Raw genomic sequence first — 22302 nt, 5'->3', positions numbered from 1 at the left:
GAGAGGAATAGAAAAAACATCCATTAGAATACAGAGAATGAGTCACAGCAGAGATACTATGAGAGCATTAAGGGGGGGGGGAGGTCACCCAAACCAGAAGAGGCCTGGGCAGGAGACTGCTAAACCTTGACTGCTGAGTGAGGGAAGAGTCAGTGTTCCAGAGACAGGGACTGGCATGTACAAGGTCATGAACTCGCCTTTAAAGAAGCCTGAGCGGTCTGGCATTGCTCCAAAGAGCAGCCATGTGCCAACCAATGCACCGGACACGGACATCCTTATAGATGGACCCTCAGTGTGCCCTGGCCAGTCTCCTTGGACAATGGCTTTACCTCAGTGACCCCCTTCAAATACTACTGTTTTCTTTACGTTCCTTGACAGAACAAAAGCCTAGTAGGCAGTTGCAAGTCTCGTCTTGCCCTGTCTAGACAAGGAGTCAGATTTTAGAGTAAGGTTGATGGAAACAACTGAATACTCTAGGAAGCCTTCCCTAACACCCCCAGCTGTTACTCAGACTTCGTTTGGGTTGACACGCATTGCAGTTGATTGTTCACCAGCCTTCAGGCCCCTAGAGGGCTGGGATTGTAGTTTTCAACCTGCATTCCCAGGGCCTTGCCCGGGCTCTCACACAGTGAGGGAGCTGGCGGATGGGTGTGGGAGTACGTGGTGAGATGGTCCTGCAGGGCGCACTGGGTGCCCCAGAGTAAGCCCACATACCACCAAGAATGGCACTAGTATACTTCCTGCCAAACCTTTATTGTGACTCACCCACACAGTGGTCACGCTGGGAAGCTTCTACCAAGTGACCTCTAAGAAGTCTCAGCACTGCTGATTAGATTCCTAGGTTAGAGGGACTTCCATAAAAACCCAAGTCTCGCAGAAAGACGTTTTCAGTGACAGTTTCCACCTGGAGCCCCAGGTGACCTACAGAGATGCCTCAGGCCACCTGGGAAAGGAAGGAGCCAGGCACCCACCCCTCCCAGCTTCCACAAGGGCAGCTCTGCTCATTCCTGGCTTGCTTCTTTGCTCTTTGGCATTCCATTCTGCTTGAAGGGCTCTACAACTAAGTGAAATAAGAGAACTGCTGCTCAAGAAAGACTGAGACAGACTTGAGCCAAATGCCTGCTTTACCACTTACCAGCTGTGTGACCTTGGGAAAGCAAGTTCACGTCCAAACTTCAGTTTCCTCGTCAGTACAACAAAGACAACCAACCATCCCTACACCTCACGGAGAGTTGCAAAGAATATGTAACAACTTCCCCTCTCCCAGAAGGGACCGTCTATGGCTCGCAACCACTGTGTCTCCCCTTGGCAAAGACCTGAAATGAGAAAGTGTCTGGTGGGATCTGGGAGAGCCCAGTGCCTAGAGGAAGCCTTTTTGAAGGACACCAGCCTTCTGGGAACTAAACCAGTGAAGGTTTTCTTCTGCCAGTGTCCTGGGTCAATTCTGTAACAGAAGGCAGGCAATACAAACGCAGTCTTGGTATTCCTTTCACAGAGACAGAGTCTGAGAAGGAAACTGGAGAAACACACACTACTTGGGTCTGAGCCCCAGGAGGAAGTGGGCAGAAGCCCTCAGTTCCACCTCAGGCTTAGCCAACTTTGTTGCTCTCCTGGGACCGAGAAAAGGTCAAGAGGGCCTTTCTCGACCATTTACAAGCAGCCTGGAAGTACCAGCTCAAACACTGCCACAGAGCCCCTCCCCCACAGAGAACTGGCAGCTCCCACCCCCGTGCCAGCGATTTCCCAACAGTCCTCAAGCCTAACCCCAAGCGTTCATGGAATTCACCCGGGTGTCACTAATTAGCCACCTCCAGAGGTACAGTGACCCTTTCCACTGTTTGGTTTGGTCAAAGGTGGGGGAGGGATGTTTTATTTTTTCCAACTTGAAGAAGAAATGTATCAGAGACACAAAAAGTGTACACCTGAACTGGACGAGGACTGTTTTCTTACAAACCTGTGTTATCTCTAAATTAGAAATAACCTGTTTGTTAGAGATAACTGTCAACTCAGGGGTCCATGCTTTGAAAGGAGTGGTGCCCCTTGAATGGGCTCTTGCACTTAGTAATCAGCTGTGACCCCACATTCAGGAACCACACTGTTTATCTCTGGCAAAGACAACTGAACTTACCATATGTGAAAACACTAAACTATAAAGTAAAGTAACCTATGATTCTTCTTGTGGTTAACTAGACCTCTTTCATAGTGATGACATATTTACTAACACATATGAGTAACGCATATATTAATATTTCCGACAATAAATATTTATTAATATGCTCATGGGATATTATATTCAAAAAGTATCTTAATAAACAGATCCCATTTTAAAGGATGGGTGGATGAGCATGTGAATAGGAATAAGCACACCAAAATATCAATATAGGTTATCTTTAGAAGTGGGTGATTTTTATTCGTTTATCTACATTTTCTAATTCTTTTCTATCGTGAACATGTTTTACCACTGTAATTTTAAAAATTTATAATGATCAAAAAAAGTCTGCATTTTATCCCCCACATAACAGGCAAATGGATCAAACACGTACGGCCCTCAGCACAGAGCTGGGCCTGTAGGCATTTGCAGGCGGTAAACACTGTTACCAGTGTATGTGCCCTGCATGAACAGCAACAGACACAGGTTTTCTTCTGGTAAAGATGCAAGATTCTTTGGAGCCCCTTGGATGAGTAGGCTTGCAGAGGGAGGGACAAAAGGCCCATTTACTGGGTTCAATAGACTGTGTCCTGGAAAGACACATACTGCAGCATGGAAGGCCAAAAAGCTAAAACAGAACAGGGTGAATTATATTTTCAAACCACATTCATCAGCCAATCTGAGTCAGGAAGCTTAAGTCCTGGAATAATTCTAACCTAGAGACCAACTGGCAGAGCAGACCACATGACAAATTCTAAGACATCTCATCCAAAGTTCTGTTGATTGAAGTTTACCTCTAACCTGCTCCCTTCAGACAGTAGAACAACATCATCAGATGCCTCTCACCCGAGGCCCCTCAAGCCTGCTTTCAGGACCTATAGTTTAAGGGCAAGACCTAGACGTCCATCTTGGAACAAGGACACTTTGGGTAAAAGTTGAAAGGCCCTGCCTTTCCCTTCCACAATGGGCACAGCCCATTTCTCTCACTGTGAGAAGACACTACATTAGGCATTTGGGTTTTCCCTTCCCAATAAGAATGTACCTGGATACCGGAGGCAATTCTGCTCAAATCACTGTAGCAGCAGAAAGCTTTGAAATGTGTGACAAGAAAACGAATGAGTTCAGGGTCAGGCTGGGAGAAGAGGCTAGCAGGAACACAGAAAGTAGACAACAATCATGTTCCTGAGAAGTCATGTCTTCCCATGAAGAAGAAAGGTAAGATGAAGCTGAGTGTGGCAAGTGGTTGGTTGAATGTTCCCCTGAACCCATTCTCTCCTCTTCCACAGTAAGAGGTTTAGACGGGCACACAGTGTCCAGCTGCAGCCGACATTCGTCTGCCTCCCTGGGACCAGGTGTGCCCACATAACCCAGAGCAGGCAATGGGAGTATGCACAGAGGAGAGGTGCCCGACTTCTGGGTCATCTCCAAATTACAGACCAACTGCTTGCCATGCATAGGTGCTCTTTCCCCTTTTCTGCAGACTATCATGTAGAAGTGACAATCACTCAGAGGTAAACATTCAGACAAGGGCAACACATGGAGGGACCTGAAAGAACCTGGGCTCCCGAATGATCTCACAGGGTACAGCTGCCCCACCAGCCTGGACCAACTGGACTACTCCTTAAAGGGAATACACTTCTACCTTACTTAAGGCACCGTATCTGTAGGCTTTTTGTAATAGCAGCTTAGTTTAGTTAATATATTAACTACTCATTTCAGCCTATGGACAAGCAATGAAAAATATTAGCTTGAAGCACATGAAATTGCTGTTTTTGTAGGTCAAAAACAGTTAAATATCAGTACACAGATCAATCTAATGAGGTCTGGTCAGCGATTTTAAGTAAAGGAAAACTCTTCTCTTCACAATGGTTACTGTACCCTGTATTTAATGTGTGTTGAAATAAGATTCAATATACAGAAGCTATAAAACATCATTGGAACAAATTAGAGGCCTAAATAAATGGACAGATATCCCCTGTTCGCTGGTTGAAAGACTTAATATAATATTAAGACAGTAATACTCTCCAACTAGATAGCCATAAGCAAGAAAATAAAGTTGGACCCCTACCTCACACCACACACAAAATTAACTCAAAATGGAATAGAGACCTAAACTTAAGAGTTAAGACTATAAAACTCTTAGAAGAAAATAGGTATATATCTTCATGACCTTGGCATAGGCAATGGTTTCTTGGATATGAAACCAAAAGCACAAACAATCGAAGACAAAATAACTTGGACTTCATCAAAATTACAAATGTTTGTTTCAAAGGATACTATCAAGAAAGAAGAAACCGCCCCCACAGAATAGAAGAAAATATTGCAAATCATATCTGATAAGGAACTTGTGTCCAGAGTATATAAAAGTATTTCAAAAGTATTTCAACATAAAAAGATATGTATCCTAATTTTTTTAATGGCAAAGGATTTGAATAGACATATATCCAGAGAACATACAAAATGGCCAATAAGTACAGGACAAGATGTTCAACATCATTAGTTATTAGGGAAATACAAATCAAAACCACAATGAAGTATGACTGTACTATGATGGCTATAATCAAAAAGACAGACCATAACTAGTGTGAACAGACTGTGGAGAAACTGGAACTCTCATACATTGTTACTGGAAATGTACAATGGTGCAGCCAACGTGAAAAACAGTTTGGCAGTTCCTTAGAAAGGTCAACATAGAATTACCATGGGAGTCAGCAATGTCACTCCTCAGTATATACTCAAGCAAACGGATAACATGTTCACACAAAAGTTTGTACACTAATGTCCAGGGCCAAAAAGCAGAAACAACCCAAATGTTCATCAACTAATGAATAGTAGATAAACAAACTGTGGTATATCCATAAATAGAATATTATTCACCTATTAAAAGAATGATATTCTGACATATGGATACACACAAAATGAAAGAAACAATTCAAAAAAGACCACACATGAAACGAACCCATTTGTACGAAATGTGCAAAACAGCCCCACAGAGGCAGAAAGGAAGCAGGTGGTTGCCAGGCCAGTTAGTGAATGCCTGCTAACAGGTGTCATATTGCTTTTGGGGCAATAAAAACACTCTGAAAATAGATATTGGTTATAGTAGGTTGAATGGTGGCCCTAGAAAATTATGTCCATGTCTTAATACCCAGAACCCTTATTTGGGACAGTTTCCTCTAGAGTGTCCGGCAGGAGTGTGGCCCTGCTGACATTCACTGTAGACTTCTGGTCCCCAGACTATAAATTTCCATTGTTCTAAGCCACCAGGTTTGTAGTAGTTTATTACAGCAGTACTTGGAAACTAGTAACAATGGGGTGATTGGTATAAAACTTTGTAAATTCACTAAAAACCACTGACATACTTCTTAAAAGGGTAAACTTTGTGGTATATGAATACTAATACCAAGAATGCTATTATTTAAAATACACACAAATACCCACATTTTTTCACAACAGGAAACAACTTTATAGACTGAAGTACAATGATAACCTGTAGTCCTCTCTCCTGCATACCAAGGTGATGCCACTGTCTCACAGCGACGAGGATGCCTGCTGGCTCTGTAGATGCTCCTCCCATCACTGGGGACAAGAATTGTAGGTCCATGTCCTAGTGACCTCCTGGGCTGACATTTACCAGGGGAATAGCTGGTCTGTGACTACATTTCTGGGGGCATGCTTGAAACCCATCTTTTCCCATTTCTATATCCATATTCAACAAACAGACTAAAAAGGTTAACCAGCTAACTGGAAGTAATCATTTCCAGCCCACCAAGAAAAAAAGAGACAGCACAAAGAACACTTATCGGCCCAGGAGCTACTTATCAGTCCAGCAATAAAAGCTACTGTTGCTAAGTAAGCCAGGGTGACCCTGGTGAAGGTCTCCAGTAGTGACTGAGTGCCCTCACCACCCTGCACTCAGAGATGGGAGTACACTTTGCCTCCAGAGTGTGTGCATCTTCCCTGGGGAACAATCACCAACAGAGATGAAGACTTTGGAAACTGGCCCCTGGCAATGTGGGAATTAGTGTAGGTTGCTCTGAAGGGGTCACTTAGACCTACACGGGGTTCCTGGGAGTCTATGCAACCTCAGTTCTCCAAGCCTTGAGCGTGTGCACAGCCAAAGCAGACCTGGGGAACACTGGCCCTGCACCTCTGGACCTTACCTCCACACATCGCTGCCTTTGGAAAACATAGAGGCACGAATGACTTCGGGTGCCATCCAAGCATAGGTCCCTGCCGCGCTCATCTTGGTGGTTCGGTGCCATTCCCGAGCCAGGCCAAAATCAGTGATCTTCAGAATCTTGTTGCTCAGGTCTCCATTCTCCACCTTCTGGAGGATCAATACTAGGCAAGGAAAGGAATAACAGAAGAAACCAGAGAGTCTGAATTAATCCCAGGGGAACCACCAAATACAGAGCCCTCCTGCCATCATGTGTCCTCTCCGGCAGGCTCCATCACGTAGCTACCACGGACTGACTGATGGTAGGAGCCGCCATCTCTTAAACACCTGCGACACAGGCATTTTTATGCCAAGTCTTTGACAGGCATTATCTCCAACCTTCACAAGAGCCTTACAGGGTAGGTACAATTGCCATCTCTGTTTTGTAAAGGACACTGAACTATAACACCGTTCAATAAATTTTCCAAGGCCACCCAACTAAAAAGCCAGGACTGAAACTCAGGCAGCCTGACTCGAGAGCCTTTCCTCTTAACATTTAAACCATGCAGCCCATTCATGCCCTAGGAAAGGAGCTGTGCGGTCACTGCTTGCCCTCCTTGGGAGGGGCTACTTGGGCTCCCTGTCTGCCTGTGCACCCACGGGCTATGACCACTTTCAGACCGTAAGGAATGGAAGCGCCTAGTTGATTTCCAAGGTTTCAGTGTCTGAACAGTTTCCATGAACTATTTGAGTTACTTTATTTAAGCTCTTAAGAAAACACATTTGGGGACAAAGAGATTTCCCCTTAATCCAGGAACTTAACCCTACCCATGAAGAACTGGCAGACAGGGTCAGAGGGCACACACATGTTCACACCTATGATGTGCTCTGTGAACATGGCCCAGGAAAAAGGAACTGGTGCCCCGAACCGCGCCCTGTCTCCCAATTGTAACACCAAAGCGCCCTGGTCTGGGAGCCACCTTGGCATTCCTAGGAGAGCAGCTGAGGCAGCCACCTCACCCACAGGACGGTGCCAGTGGCAAGGGTGGCCTTGTGGGAGCCAATCTCCCTCAAACGGGCAAAAACACTAAATGACTACAGTGCTGTAAGCTAAGCCAAGGAACTCCGCCTAAGGGGGCAGTCGTCCAACTCCCTGGATCTGTGGAAGGCAAACCTCCATTTTCACAAGAGGGATGTAAGGCCTGAGACCAACACAATCTCTTGTGGCCTGGACACTGAGCCATGTGGGATTCAGAGTGCTGAACATAGGATTTCAAGGAAGGAAAGAAAATTCTCTCTGCCACTCAGAAAGAGGGTCAGGGGGGTCAGTTTTAGGGCAAGGGCCTTAGGCAGGTCCCTCAAGTCACACAACCGTACTCTTCCTGCCATGCCCCCCACCCGGCAAATGTCCACTGAATTGTTACCATACTGAAAGGACATTGGCAAAAGATCTCTAAGTCTTAGGTGCTTCTCAGAAACCATCTACAGAGGGGTTACAAGCAGCCACAGAGCTGGAGGCACAGAAAGGAAACAGTGCCAGCCACTCCCTGGATCTAATGGACTAAGACGCCTTCCTCCACACCCTCTCCTCTGACACACAGCTCCTGAGCTTCCATCATCCTCAAAGAGTCCAGGTCTCTGAGTGCGTGGGCAGATTAAAAAAAAACCAAAACCTTTCTCCATGTCATCTAACAAAAATCTTTTCAGATCCTTCTGTGTCTCTCTCCCCTTCTCCTCAAACAGAGATCACAGACAAATACGCACTCAGGTTGCTGACCCCAAAAGAAAATGACACCAAAGACGCCCACTGTTTCCTCTAAAGAGGGACCACCAGCTGCTGACCATTTCTCTCCGAGCCGACACTGAACCAAAGGTTCGGAGGGAACCCTCCCCCTTCCACAGTCAGCAGGGTTTAGTCCTGTTACCCCAAATCTCCAGGTGGGTTGGGGCAGGGTGCAGTGTGGAGGAGGATTAGAGTTGCCAGGGACAGGTGGAAGCATCTGAACTGCCTCCCACTCTATGCCGGACAGGGATGCAGAGAAGTTTAGATGCGGTTATGGGAAATGGATTTTTAGCAACTGAATGGTATACTGAAGATGGTTTTTTTTAATGGCAGAGTGATGGAGATGGGGCAAGAATCAGTCTGGAGCAATGGGTCTGAATTTGAAGGCCTATAGATAGTGCAGGTCCAGCTCAGTTTCACCCAATCCCCCCAACTCCCTGCTGTCTTACACCCAGCTGACCTCAAACATTGATCCCAACAGGGTGGGTCCCTGAAGGCATCTGAGTTAGAAATCTTGGCCGACACGTCCTGCCCTCAGCCACCAGGAGAAGCTGTAACCAGAAGCCAGGCAGTTTTACAGATGACAGGATTCTGTATGATAGAGAACCCTGAAGAATCCACCAAAAAACTACTAGAATGGATAATGAGTTCAGTAAAGTAGCAGATTACAAAATAAATATCCAGACATTAAATCCAAACAATCCAATTTAAAAATGGTCCAAGGACCTGAATAAATGGACACTTCTCCAAAGAGGACATACAGATGGCCGATAGATATATGAAAAAATGCTCAATGTCACTAATCATCAGAGAAATGAAAATCAAAACCATAGTGAGGTATCATCCCACACCGGTCAGAATGGCTGTCGCCAATACATCAAAAACAGTAAGTGCTGGTGAGGACACGGAGAAAAGGAAACCTTTGTGTACTTTTGTTGGTGGGAATGCAGACAGGGGAAGCCACTGTGGCAAATGGTATGGAACGTCCTCAAAAAATTAAAAATGGAACTGCCTTATGAGCTAGCAATTCCACTTCTGGGACTATATCCAAAGAAACCCAAAACGCCAATCTGAAAGAATGTGAGTACTGCTCTGTCCATTGCAGCGTTATTTACAATAGCGGAGATCTGAAGGTAGCCCAAGTGCCCATCAGCAGATGGGATTAAAAAACCCTGTGGTACCTTTACACAGGGGAATGCTACGCCACCATAAAAAAGGAAGTCTTACCTTCCGCAACAGCAGGATGGACCTGGAGAGTATTATGTGAAGTGAAATAAGCCAGTCAGGGAAAGACAAGTACCATATGATTTCACTCATAGGTGGAATCTAATGAACAAAATAAACTAAGAAACAAGACAGACTCATCGACAGAGAAGAGACTGACAGCTGTCTGAGGGCAGGGGATTGGAGGGCTGGGTGAAAAACGTGAAGAAATTAAGCAAAGAAAAAAAAAAAAAGAAGCCAGCTAGTAATCTCAGGAGATGGTTACAGCCAATGATTCTCAACAACAGTGTCCTGACACATTGGTATCAACCAAGCATCTATTACTACTAATAATTATGGTTATAAAGTCCGTGAAAGCTTTGTTTTCCGTAGTTTTTTTAAAAATTGAGATGAAATTCATGTAACATAAAAATTCACCATTTTTAAAAGGGACAACTCCATGGTATTTAGTACCTTCACAATGTGGTACAATCACTGCCTCTATCTGGTTCCAAAACACAGAGTCCAGCACAAATAGCACCCCTTTTTAATTACAAAATCTTTTATCACAAAATCATAAGCATGTAATTCTGTAACATATCACACTCAAGCACAGCATATGACATTTTAGGTGAAATGTGCAAATTAAAACTATACGCTCTCACACCCATATTATTGCCCTACCACCACACTCGAGAGGGCACTACTTCTGCCGGCCCCTGTATTGTCATCACCCTTACAAGAAAACCCCGAATCCATTAAGCAACCACTCCCCATTCTCCCTCCTCCAAGCTCCTGGCAGCCACCAATCTGCTTTCTCTCTCTGTGGGTTTACCGATCCTAGATATTTCACATAAATGGAATCATACAGTAAGTGGCACAGAAGGCTACAGCACTGAGCACGTTTTGAAGCTTCACCCACAGAATGGCCCGTGTCAGTACTTCGTTCCCTTTTATGGGTGAATAATACTCCATTGTGTGGCTATACCACGATACGCTCATCCATCTGTGCAGTGATGGACACTGAGGTTGCCTCCATCTTTTGGTTGCTGTGAATACTCTGATCATTGTGCATAGTGCCACGAACATGGGTGCACAGACACTTGTCTGAGCACCTGGGGTGCACACACCTAGGGGTGTGTGCCTAGGAGTAGAATTACTGGGTGACACGGTGATTCCATGTTTAACTTTTTGGGGAATCACCCAACTGTTTGCCACAGCAGTTGAACCAATTTACATTCCCAGCAGCAATGTATGAGGGGTCCAGTTTCTCCGTACGCTCACCACCCTAATTTCCCTTTTTCTTTTCTTTTTTTTTTAAATAGTCCTCCTAGTGGATGTGAAATGGGGTCTCATCTTGCTTTGGGCTTCCATTTCCCTAATGATCAATGATGTTAAGCATCTCTTCATGAGCTTGTCGGTCACCTGCATATCTTCTTCGGAGAAATGCCTATTGTTTGCCTTTTTGTTTTGAGTTATAAGCGTTCTTTATATTCTGGATAACGGACCCTTACCAAATATATGATTTACAAATACTTTTCCCTTTCTGTGGGCTGTCTTTTCACTTACGTAATAATATCCTTGATGCATAAAGTTTTAAAATTTAGATGAAGCCCACTTTACCTATGTTTTGTCTTCTGTTGCTCATGCTTTTGATATACTATCAAGGAATTCATTGCCAAATCCAAGAGTGTGAAGATTCACCTCAATGTTTTCTTCTAAGAGTTGCATAGTTTTAACTATTGCATGTAAGTCACTTACCTATCCTTAGTTAATTTTTGTATATTGCATGAGATAGGGATCCAACTTCATTTTTTTTGCTTGTGGATATCCAGCTGTCCCCATACCATTTGTTAAAGGGGAAAGCCTTACCTTTTAGAACAGAATGGAGCACAATTCTTTCCCAAGATGCTCTCCCAGGAGGGAGAGAAAGGCTACAATCACAGCAGCTAATTTACCTGCACCACTGGCGCGAGCCCACTGTAAGCTTCTGCAATCGACAGACAGTTGCAGCAGTGACAAATTATTGTGCTGTACATCACAGAAGAGTTCAGAATGCTTTACTAAAATGTAGTAAATTCCATAAGTCTATCCTGTAAACCTCACCTCCCATGCATGAGGCAGTGGAACAAATACTGAGACCGACTAACAGGCCAGGCCTAAGTCAGTGGGGACCTGGCCAGGGTAAGGGGAACAGAGAGGAAAAGATGCATGTGGACTAAAAACCTAGTGATAAACCAGCTATAGGGACTTGATGGACAAGGGAGAGGTCTCCTGTCTTTCAGACAAGGGTGCCAAGGGTCAGGTGGTGAGCCTGACTGAGAAGTTTAGACAAAGCCCATTTGAAGGAACCAAGTTCTGTCTGGGACATAAGGGTTTTATGCTGACAGTAACAAGAGTCAGTATGGAACAGAAAAAAATAGCAGACAACTAAAATCTCAGGCTCGACACTCTCCATGCGATCCTGGACAAGTTTCATACACGGGGCCCTTCTATTCCTGCTTCGACACAGTGGGGATAAAGAGTGAATGTAACATCAGATCAATACGTAGCAGGGTACCTGACACATGAACAGGTGCTCAGGACACTGCAGCCGTCATCACTACTGTTAAGTGTCTTGCACATACTGAAAACCACAGGACTCGGCAGTCAAGGTGTTGAGGTGGGAAGCCTGGCTGTCCCTGACACATAAAAACCATGGAATAAATTCTAACCGTATCAATAAATGAAGTGGTTGATGAAGTAATAACGACAGCTGCCCATTATGGGGTGCTTGCTATACAGCAACATGTTGCTCTTTACGTGATGTATGGACAGAGGCTGGCATATATCACCTGAGTTCATTATTAAACCAACCCCTATGAAGTAGGCATCACTATTTCCCCCATACAACCCGTGCTGAAACAGGCACAGACAGGTTAGCTATGTTAGTGAGGGATGGGAATGAAATCTGAAGCCAGATCTCTCGAGTGCTGTGCCATCCGGAGGACAGGAAGAAACCCTAAGCATCTTTAAGGCCTATCTCAATGTCTGCTTGATCTCTAAAAACAGTCATTGATGAACTCGTGTTCACTGCTCTCCCTTTTCCTGAATTATTCCTTCAGCACCCCAAACCCATACTACATAACTTTACATCATACGCTCCTTCTAACCATGCCCACTGCTGAACACACGTGTCTCTTCATTTCCTCTGGAACGTGATGGAATATGACTCCTAGAGGGCAAACAACTCGTTCTCTTTCTTCTGGAACACACGCTGTCTCCACGTCAGGAACCAAGAGAACTGCCCCCTCGCTGGTCACTTACTCTACTGAAAGAGGACCATCATTCCCAGACTATCCATTGCCCAGTCCTATTTCGCCGGGTGGTGGGGGCACCTTCCCTCTGTCAATCCCTGGGGAACTAAGGGGAGCCGAGTGTTTAGCAGGGAGGACAAAGACCCTGAGAACGAGCAATACCTCGGCCAGGGTTCACTGGTGACTAATACATCCAGCTGGTGCAGGTGGTGGAGGGGGGCAGCGTGTGGGGGAGGATGGAGGTGGTGGTACACAAGGAAAGATAAGCCGGTGACTCTGCCACCCAGGGCCTTCCAAAAGCCACCAAGAGGGTGTATCTTTCTGAAAGTGGAAAGATACATGACAAAACTGAATAGCAGGCCAGGACAAAGCCACCAATAAGGGCTCAAGTTTTGCTACAATCACTTAAGATAATCAGTTTTCCAAACCTCGGTAACTCAAAGACATTATTCCCAATTATGTTCAGATTAAGGCACCACCTATATACTATTTACTTAGTATTTTTCTTTAAATTGACTTTTTAATAAATTCAAGAAGAAACTTTATAGCATGAAAAATGAAAAAATATTATTCTAATAATAGGTACAAATAAATACAATGAAAATAACTTCTTAAGTCTCAGTAGATCCTGCTACTAGCCGAAGTTCTGAGCCTCAGGCCTACTTTCTTGGTTAGAAATAAAAGATTACAAGTGTTAGGAATAAAGGCAAACTAGCACCAAAATGAAGCTGAGCCTCTATAAACACAGAGCGGTTGAATGATTTTCAATGGGATTCAATGGCATTTAAGACAGACCACCTGACAGGGCCTCAAGGCCATTCCTTGCTGGGGCATCAGAGGGAGAAACGAGCTGAGAAGGATGGTCACAAAGGCTTCCTGGGGCTGACCTCATCTCAGTTAGCTGGAGGCCAGGCTCTCAGGACTCCCCCAGAAGTCCCAATGGTGAATGTGGAGCTATCATTCTGAGATTTCTTATTCATTATTCCCCCCCATTAGCACCAGGGCTTTGCTAAATGTCCACCTGGGCATCAAGGGCTCCATTTGGCTCCAATGATTCAGCATCATCTCTCTCAGATAAAACAATTGATCCAACTCTTGTTTTGAGGATTATGTTTTTTGCTTGGTTCAGTCTTTTTTTTTTAAAGTTTATTGTTGAAGGTATATACACATAGAAGAGTGTATATAAAACATGTATTATGGCTTAAAGAAAATAAGATGAAAACCCACGTGACCCCATCTGGTCTCTTGGAAGCTCTACGTGGCCCTTTCTGTCATCCCCGTCCTCTCCCCAGACATCACACAATCTTGATTTCTGTTACTCATTCCTTTACTTCTCTTTGTACTATCACCTCCTATGCCTACACCCCTAAATAAGATATTGTTTTGTTTTGCAAAAGTGACTGAGACAAGCACAAATGCAGCTGTGTGTACTAGTCTCCTAGGGCCACCAGAAGAAATGAACACAAAGGTGGTGGTGTAAAGCAACAGAAAGTAATTCTCTCTCAGTTCTGGAGGCCAGAATTCTAGTCCGGTATCAAGGGGCAGGCGGAGCCATGCTCCCTCCAGGGGCTCCAGGAAGATCCGTCCTGGCTTCTTACAGCCTCTGGTAGCTGCCAGCAATTCTTGGCATTCCTTGCCTTAGGGCAGCATAACTCCAGTCTCTTCATTTGGTCCTCTGCCCTCTGTGTGTGTCAGTCTGTGTCTTCACATGACATTTTCATCTCTGTGTGTCTGCATCTAAACTACCCTCTTCTTATAAAGACACCAATCATTGGACTAGGGTCAATCCTCACCCAGCATGACCTCATCTTCATTTGATTACATCTACGATGACCCTATTTCCAATCAGTGTCACATTCACAGATTAGGCAATCAACATATCTTTTCTAGGGAAACACAATCTACCCACAATACAGCATAACAATAAAAATATTGCCTTTGCTAGAGGAAGCCTCCCAGAAAGGAATAAGCTAAACAGAGTGTTTGGTCACGGTTCCAGAAAATTGCCAAGAGCCCTTTCTGGGAAAGCCGTAAGCAAGATCATAAATGAGTCCCAGCGATTTTGGTAGGTGGCCACAGTAAGGACATCTGGGGGTGGGGACACGGGCCAAGGTGCAGACACTGGACATCCATCAGGAATATGGCTGAGGGAGTTAGTGGCTCTAATTTTCTATTTCTAAATTCACCACGGCCCGCCTCTGGTTCTCAGGGTTGGACACTCCATCTCTGTTGTCAGTAGAGCAAGGAGAGGTGAGCAGGGGCTTCATCAGCACATGAGCAAGTCAGCCAAGTGCAGATAAGAATCTGGAGCAGGCTCCCCAGGTAGTCAGTCCTCGGGTTAAACTGATGGAACACGGTGGTAGGTGAGTAGGTGAGTAGGTGAGTAGGTGAGCAGGTGAGTAGGTGACGACAGCCTGAGTCACACTGCCCATCCTCTCTGTCTGGTGCACAGCCGCTCTCCTGGGACCTCCCTTCACAGTCCTCGGGGACCTTCCCATGCCTACTCCTGTATTACCTCCTGTCCCCGGTACCCCACTTTCTCTTTTGACTGGTTCTCCTGCTTTGGTGGTGTGTTCTCCAGTAACTCCTTAGAAAGAAGGCATGGAACAAACATTTTTTTTGTTAGACAATTATATATTCCATCTCCAGGATTGGAGATGTTCCTTCATAAAATCTGAAGGTACCATGCATTGTATTCCTAATTCCAATACTGTCCTTAAGAAGCCCCCAGCCATTTTGCTTCCTGCTGCTCCGTATGAGATACTTCTTTTTCTTTCGGGAAATGTTTAGTCTCTTCTTAATCCCCAGTGTCAAAACACAATCTCAGCCAGTGGGAGTTCAGCAACTAGGTTCAAATCTAAACATTCATGTCCTTCAGTTACAGGGAATTTGCGTGAATTGTTTTCCTGCTAATTTCCTCCCCTATATTTCTCTGTTTTCTCTTTCTCTAGAACCTCTCTGCAGATAGTGGGCTTTTAGAAAGGTCCTCCAATTTCCTATCTTTTCTGTTTTTTCCAGCTTTTTTTCTTTTTGCTCTTCTTTCTGAGGCATCATCACTGTACCCTGTAACTCTTCTATTGGCTTTGCCATTTCCCTACTACGGTTTTCACTTTAAGACAGCTCCATTTTACTTACTGACTTTTTAGAAAGCTGAGTGGCAAGACCAACGTCGCCACGTCACAGCGGTTTCTGTCATGCAGGTGCAGCAGCCTTCCTTTTCCCTGAGCGCATCACTGAGGGGTCTTTCTTTGTTCTCTCCCACTGTTGTTTGTTCCAGCTCCTTTTCTACTTGTGCTTGGGTCTGTATTGCACTTTTTTTTCAAAGTTATAGCAATCCTGGGTTGTCTGTTCATGATTAAGAACCTTCCTGCGCTTAGGTTTTAAAAAGGAAGTCTTCAGGTTTGAAAGGTGCATACTGAAATATTTACAAAAAAATATACAGGGTCTGGCACAAATAATGCCCCTGTTTTATTACAAAATCATTTATTATGAAATTATGAACATGTAACTCTGTAACATANTCCATTTTACTTACTGACTTTTTAGAAAGCTGAGTGGCAAGACCAACGTCGCCACGTCACAGCGGTTTCTGTCATGCAGGTGCAGCAGCCTTCCTTTTCCCTGAGCGCATTACTGAGGGGTCTTTCTTTGTTCTCTCCCACTGTTGTTTGTTCCAGCTCCTTTTCTACTTGTGCTTGGGTCTGTATTGCACTTTTTTTTCAAAGTTATAGCAATCCTGGGTTGTCTGTTCATGATTAAGAACCTTACTGCGCTTAGGTTTTAAAAAGGAAGTCTTCAGGTTTGAAAGGTACATACGGAAATATTTACAAAAAAATATACAGGGTCTGGCACAAATAATGCCCCTGTTTTATTACAAAATCATTTATTATGAAATTATGAACATGTAATTCTGTACCATAACAATATCACACTCAAGCACCCCATTTGACATTTTAGGTGAAATGATCAAATTAAAACTATAAATTGTTACAGCTGTATTACGCTACAAACCACACTCAAGCAGTCATTACTTCTGACAGACCCTGTATATGATATTGCAGATTTCCTTCAAAATAATCAAGGGTGGGGAACAAGCCAGGTGACAGAAGATATAAAATTACCCATGAGCTGGCTGGTCGTTGTTAACACTGGTTGAGTACCTGGGGGTTCATTATGTCATTCCCCTCACCTGTGTATATGTTTTCCATAATAATAAGGGGTTATTATTATTATTAACAATAATATTATTATTAATGGTTTGGGCTCCTCGCTGTGTGACCATCACTGGGACCCCCTTGCCCCACCTCTGGCATTCACTGTCATTCCCGGAAAGTAGTGTTACTCTTTCCTGGGCCCAGCCAAGCTCTGCCACCCACCTGAGCTGAAGAACAGCTAAACTGAAGGGCAAAGAGAAGTTAGGCAAGAGGAGTCTACCCCAGGGGAAAGCTCCACGGGCAGAGCCAGGCCTCAGGTGCCTGAGTCAGCACTGGAGACAGTGCTTCCTGCAGAAGAAGGAAGGGCTCGGGCTCCACCCCCACAGGCCAGACTCCCATTGTGCTGACTCAGCAAGAACCACCTGGAGGAGCCTGACTCATGGGCCACTACAGCAAAGTGAGAAAAAGCCAGCATGCAACCCCCAGCCTCTGTAGGCAGCGGCCCTCAGCCCACTCTGTCCCTCCAGGCAAGGCCAAGAGAGGCCAGACTTGCCTGCTGAGGCAAATGATTCACTACCTAGACTCCCAATTCTCTGGCTCAGCAGAGGTGTGGTGCTGCCAGAGACAGCAGGGAGGGGCCAGCAGCAGCTAAGGCCCCAACCGAGTTCGGCAAGGTCGGCAGAGCTGCACGGTGCCACTGGCACTACCAGCAAAGCTGAGTTTCCCAACAAACGTTCAGGACCCATCAGCTAGAAGTCACCTGTCAGAAGAACTACAGACAGGTAGAGAGAGTTGGGTCTGTGGGGACTAAGGATCTGCGCCCTCCTGGTAGAGAAAAGGAAACCATTGCAGGTGTGCAATGCGCTTCTGGAAAAGCCAGCCAACTCTCAGCACAGTGCCCCTTCCCGTGACCCCGGGCTAGAACACAGCTGAACTATAATGGCCTCCCTACACCTGTAAGCTGAAGAGGCATATAGGTGCTCAGGAAATATCTGTCTTGAGTGAATGAATGAGTGAACACAAATCATCCCAGGGGCTTCTGACTGCATCAGCTAAGGCAATGGTCCCCAAATATTGTATCTGCCTGAGGGCTAGCAATGTCAGAATCACCAGAGAAACTACAGCAGTAACTCCTAACATTTTAAAATGTGTTCTTTCAGCCTTAAAAAAAGTCATCATGATGGTGAGTGTACTTTTTAGTGTGTGTCAATAAATAAGAAAACAGCCCTGACTGGTGTGGCTCAGTGGACTGAATGCTGGCCTGCAGGCCACGTCCCCAGTAGCGGATGCACGAGAGGCAACCACACACTGATGTTTCTCTCCCTCTTTTTCTCCCTCCCTTCCCCTCTCTCTAAACATGAATAAATAAAATCTTTAAAAAAAGAAGAAAACCATACCCAGAACAAATGTTTGTGAGGGCCTTAATGTGTGCTGCTCACTGGACTAAGTGATTTGTCCATACTTTATTTAATTCTCTCAACAGTTCTGGAAGGCACTTTCAAACGTGGAGGCTGGAATTCAGAGAGGCTGTCCACAAGCAGGAAGAGGCGTGCCAGGACATAAGCCAGGTCAGAAGGAAGTCCATCGGGGCCGCAGACCACCAGACCAGATTAACCACCGAAGAAGAAAAACGCTTTTGAGTGGATTCATATTTTATCAATGCAGCAACACCCTCACACACCTGAAAAGCAGAAATATGGATACTTGCACTTTCTACAAACATGTTTAAACTCAAAGACACCTTGCCACAGTCCCCTCCCCAGGGGTCTACAGCCCATTGCTGGGAACCACTGAGCTCAGTGAACGGAAGCCCATCATGCAGAAAGAAGCAGATACCCTACCCAGGAAAGGATCACCTGTCGGCCCTCATCTCACATCCAAGCAGGTGTCTCAAAGCCTCTGACTCCAGAGGAGTGGATGGGAGAGAATCTCCAAGGGGTTAAAACAGAAGGACAGAGTCAGCAGGGTTGTGAGAAAGAGAAAACAAATTGAAAACACAGCAGAAACGATTTGCTACACTAGCAATCCTGGCAACATATTGTGGAAGGACTAACAGGGATTAATGAGAGGAAAGAGCCTGAAATCTGTGACCCAGACCGCTAGCCACCCTTCAGTGGTTACTCTCCCCTCCTCCCACGGTAACAGAACCCCCAATTTCAAGATGGGCACCTGGCCACTTACAACATCCATTACATCTCCCAGCCTCCTTGTTCTTAGGTATAGCCAAGTGACTATGATGTATCCTGTAGCTACTTTCTGTAATTTGCCTTAAAAGATATCAGCTCGGGGCCTTTGGCTCTGCTTCTTCATCCCTTCCTACATTGTGCTGGAAACATGAGTGTGATAAGATCATGAGGATAAGATCATGCCTAAGAGTTGGCACAGCTGTGAATGGAAAGTTTAGGGCTCGTAGAACAGGGACGCCACACCAGCCATGGACCGTTCTCACCAGACTTCTAGGTCCCAGAGAAACAGACTTCTTTCAGCCACTGATACTCTGAGTGTCCACTCCACATAGCTAGCCCTAACCTAACTAATGCCAAGTTCCATTCTACTGCTACAAAAACCTCTTTACAGCAAAACAGAAACAGACATACTACAGTTGAAAATCTAAACCCAAAGTAACATTTCAGCCAATAAAATCTCCTCCCGAGGTATGGCCAGGTTGCTTGAGTGGTGGGAGGGCTGTCCCCACTCACCAAGGTTGTGGGTTTGGTCTCTGGTCAGGGTGAGTTTACGAATCAACCAATGACTACACGGATGGGTGGACCAACACGTCAATGTTTCTCCCTCCCTCCCTCCCTCACTCTCTCTCTCTCAAATTTGATAGATTAAAACAATCTTTTAAAAATTTTCTACCCAATACAGCCAAAGATTTGGACAGCTTCTCCAAGTTGCTATCAAATAAAATCAACTTGAAACATGTTTCAACTGCATATTTTTAAAGTTGTATGTCATGCTTTATAATAGGTGTTGACTTAAGTATTTCAAAAACAGGAGCCCATGTTAATAGAGGGCCTACGTGCACTGTGCCAAGTACGGGGTGTTCGCACATAAATCAAACCAGTGCCTCCTCTCAGGAAGATCATGGCTGCGAAGAAGATTCAGGGAGTGGGAAAGGATGGGGCAGGAGACCTTTCTTTTTTATCATAAACCCTGTGATATAACTTGGCTCCTAGACTAAATGCTACATGTGTGTTACTTTAAAAATACATATCGAAAAGATGCAGTAGGCAATTTAATAATATGTGTGACTGTTAAAATAAAACATTAGTACACAAAAATACATCGTTTGATCATATTTCTTTTTGTTAAGAATATGCCGTCTGGCCCTAACCAGCATAGCTCAGTGGGTTGAAAGTCATCCCACAGGGCAAAAGGTTGCTGGTTCGATTCCTGGCCAGGTCCCTGGGTGGAGGTGTGGGAAAGGCAACCAATTAATGTTTTTCTCATACATCAATGTTTCTCTCCCTCTCTTTCTTCTCCCTTCCCCTCTCTTGAAAAATAAATAAATACTTTTTTTGAAAAGGATATGCTGTCTGCCCGTTTATCTATCACAGAGAAAACACCTAAATGCTAACAGTAGTTCTCTCTGAGCACTGGGGTTTGAGGTGACACTTTTCTTTATACTCACATATAGGTGAAATTGCCTAAAACAAACATGTATTTTTGCTAATATAACAGTGGGTCACTTAATAATAACAACAGTGACATTAATTACAGCAGCAGCTACCATTTCTTGCAGGCCCACTGTGTCCCAGGCATGACAGTAGGGACTTCACGTCTGTTACCCCGTTCATCCTCAAGGCCACCCTGCATGGTGAGCAGCAGCACGCTCATTCTACAGATGGGAGAGCTGCGGCTCAGTGGCGAAGTAACTCTAAGATGAGACAGAACCAAGATTTGAATGCTGCTCTGGCTTCTATGCCCAAGCTCCTTCCACTCACCGTATCATGCTGTCCCCTGCACTTGGGGCTCCAAGTGTAGCAATCACATCTCTACAAGACTGGCCTCTCCTATGCCACAGTGCATCCCACGCCTTCATTTTATCTGTCCTCTTGGGGTGGGCTCGTATCATAAGTTTCTTGGGCGGGTGCCTCACCTGATCCTATGTCTTCTATGGACAGAGCCGCTGCTAAGAATGGTCTGCTCACAGCACTGGCAACTGGACGATGGCTACTTCTCACCGGCCGGGACGAGGATGGGTGACTGTCTAGATCTAGAACAAAAGACCTGGCGGAGGAGCCACCAAAGCTCGGAGTAAGACCCAATTCAACCTGAGTCCACTGTCCTTCCCACTGGAACTCAGGGGGCCTCTGAACCCAAAACACCATGGAGGATTGCTCTGCATTTTTCCAGGGAAGGGAAATGGCCTTGTATATTTAAAGAGGAGTGCTTCAGAGAAGTAAAGACTACGAAGAGCAGGGAACGTCAGATACCCACACTAGGGCAGCCCTGGCACAGTCTGATGGCTCACCACCCTTGCAGGTGGGCAGCATCTCCCTGGGCAGTTTCGTGCAGACGTGCACAATAAGCACCGTAGCTAAGACAGGACATTAGCTTGGGGATTGAGGAAGAGGAGGTGTTGATAGGCAGGGCAGGTAACCCTCCTACACCAGCTCTGACGCTGTTTTAGAAGTTCTGAGTTGTACACACTGGACCCTGTAAACTCAATACCACTGATCATCTTTAAGGCCCACCCCCCCACATGGTATACCGAGGCAAAGCCACCAGTAAGGTCAGTGGGGAAGCTGAGAAGAGAAAACTTACATGTTCAACACTGTGAGGATAAGAACTAACAAAGCTGAGGAATCCTGGGATCTTAAAGTTCTGATACCACCATTGGACCTGCATCCTCAAGAGAAGTACATGAGTGGGGCTGAGCAGCAGTAGGTAGACCCAATACAGCAAAGCCCCAAACGAAATGTTCTCGATTCAGGATCTCCACTTTGATTTACAGAATCCTCTTCCACCGTCCCTTCAGTCACTAGGCTGAAAGGACTAGGACCCGCGCTTGACTGCCTGGCCTCTAACTTTCTACCCATCCCTAGGGCCCTGCTGCTTGGCCCGGTGCCTATCTCATTGTCCCTCTCACAGCAGACTCTTCTTTCCGGCCCTACCCACCCCCAGTCACCATCCACATCTCTGTGCTTTCCTATACCGTGTGCCCTACCCCGGGATCCATCCCCAGGCCAGCAGAAAGGGCCTCCAGAGAGTGTTAAGAAAAGCAAAGGATAAGTGTCAACTCTGAAACGGCCACAGTCAACCAAGGGACAAACATTCCTCACTGCTCGTGCGCCGCAGGAAGAACCCTCCTTCACATTCCAAAGTGGAGGGCCAGTTATCTTAGAGAAGGGTACCCTGCTTGCTCCATCACAGGCCTGGGGTCAGAAGGTCTCCCCTACAAGACCAGGGCAGCGCTACCAAAAGCGGGGAGGGTACTCTGGGCGGAGTTCCGTAGCACAAGGATCAGCCTCTCACCAGAGGCTCACATGCCCCAGCAAGTCACCTCTTGAGATGCCGCCTTTGTCCTCGAACCACAAGACCCCACCCTGACA

The 22302-nt window shown here is 45.5% G+C and overlaps 1 protein-coding gene across 3 annotated transcripts in view; it reads right to left on the bottom strand.

The window, feature by feature from the left end:
• The window catches only part of MAP3K9 (mitogen-activated protein kinase kinase kinase 9), a 69127-nt gene that overhangs the window by 19604 nt on the left and 27221 nt on the right, over positions 1–22302 (bottom strand). For all 3 annotated transcript variants that reach the window (XM_037031260.1, XM_037031261.1, XM_037031259.1), the window contains exon 3: positions 6313–6493. In XM_037031260.1, coding sequence (XP_036887155.1) covers positions 6313–6493 — 181 coding nt within the window. The remainder of the gene's footprint in view (positions 1–6312; positions 6494–22302) is intronic.

Source organism: Sturnira hondurensis, unplaced genomic scaffold (genome assembly GCF_014824575.4).
Source record: "Sturnira hondurensis isolate 20B ecotype Veracruz unplaced genomic scaffold, ASM1482457v3 Scaffold0021143, whole genome shotgun sequence".
Lineage (NCBI taxonomy): Eukaryota > Metazoa > Chordata > Mammalia > Chiroptera > Phyllostomidae > Sturnira > Sturnira hondurensis.
This window is presented reverse-complemented; position numbering and strand designations above follow the sequence as displayed.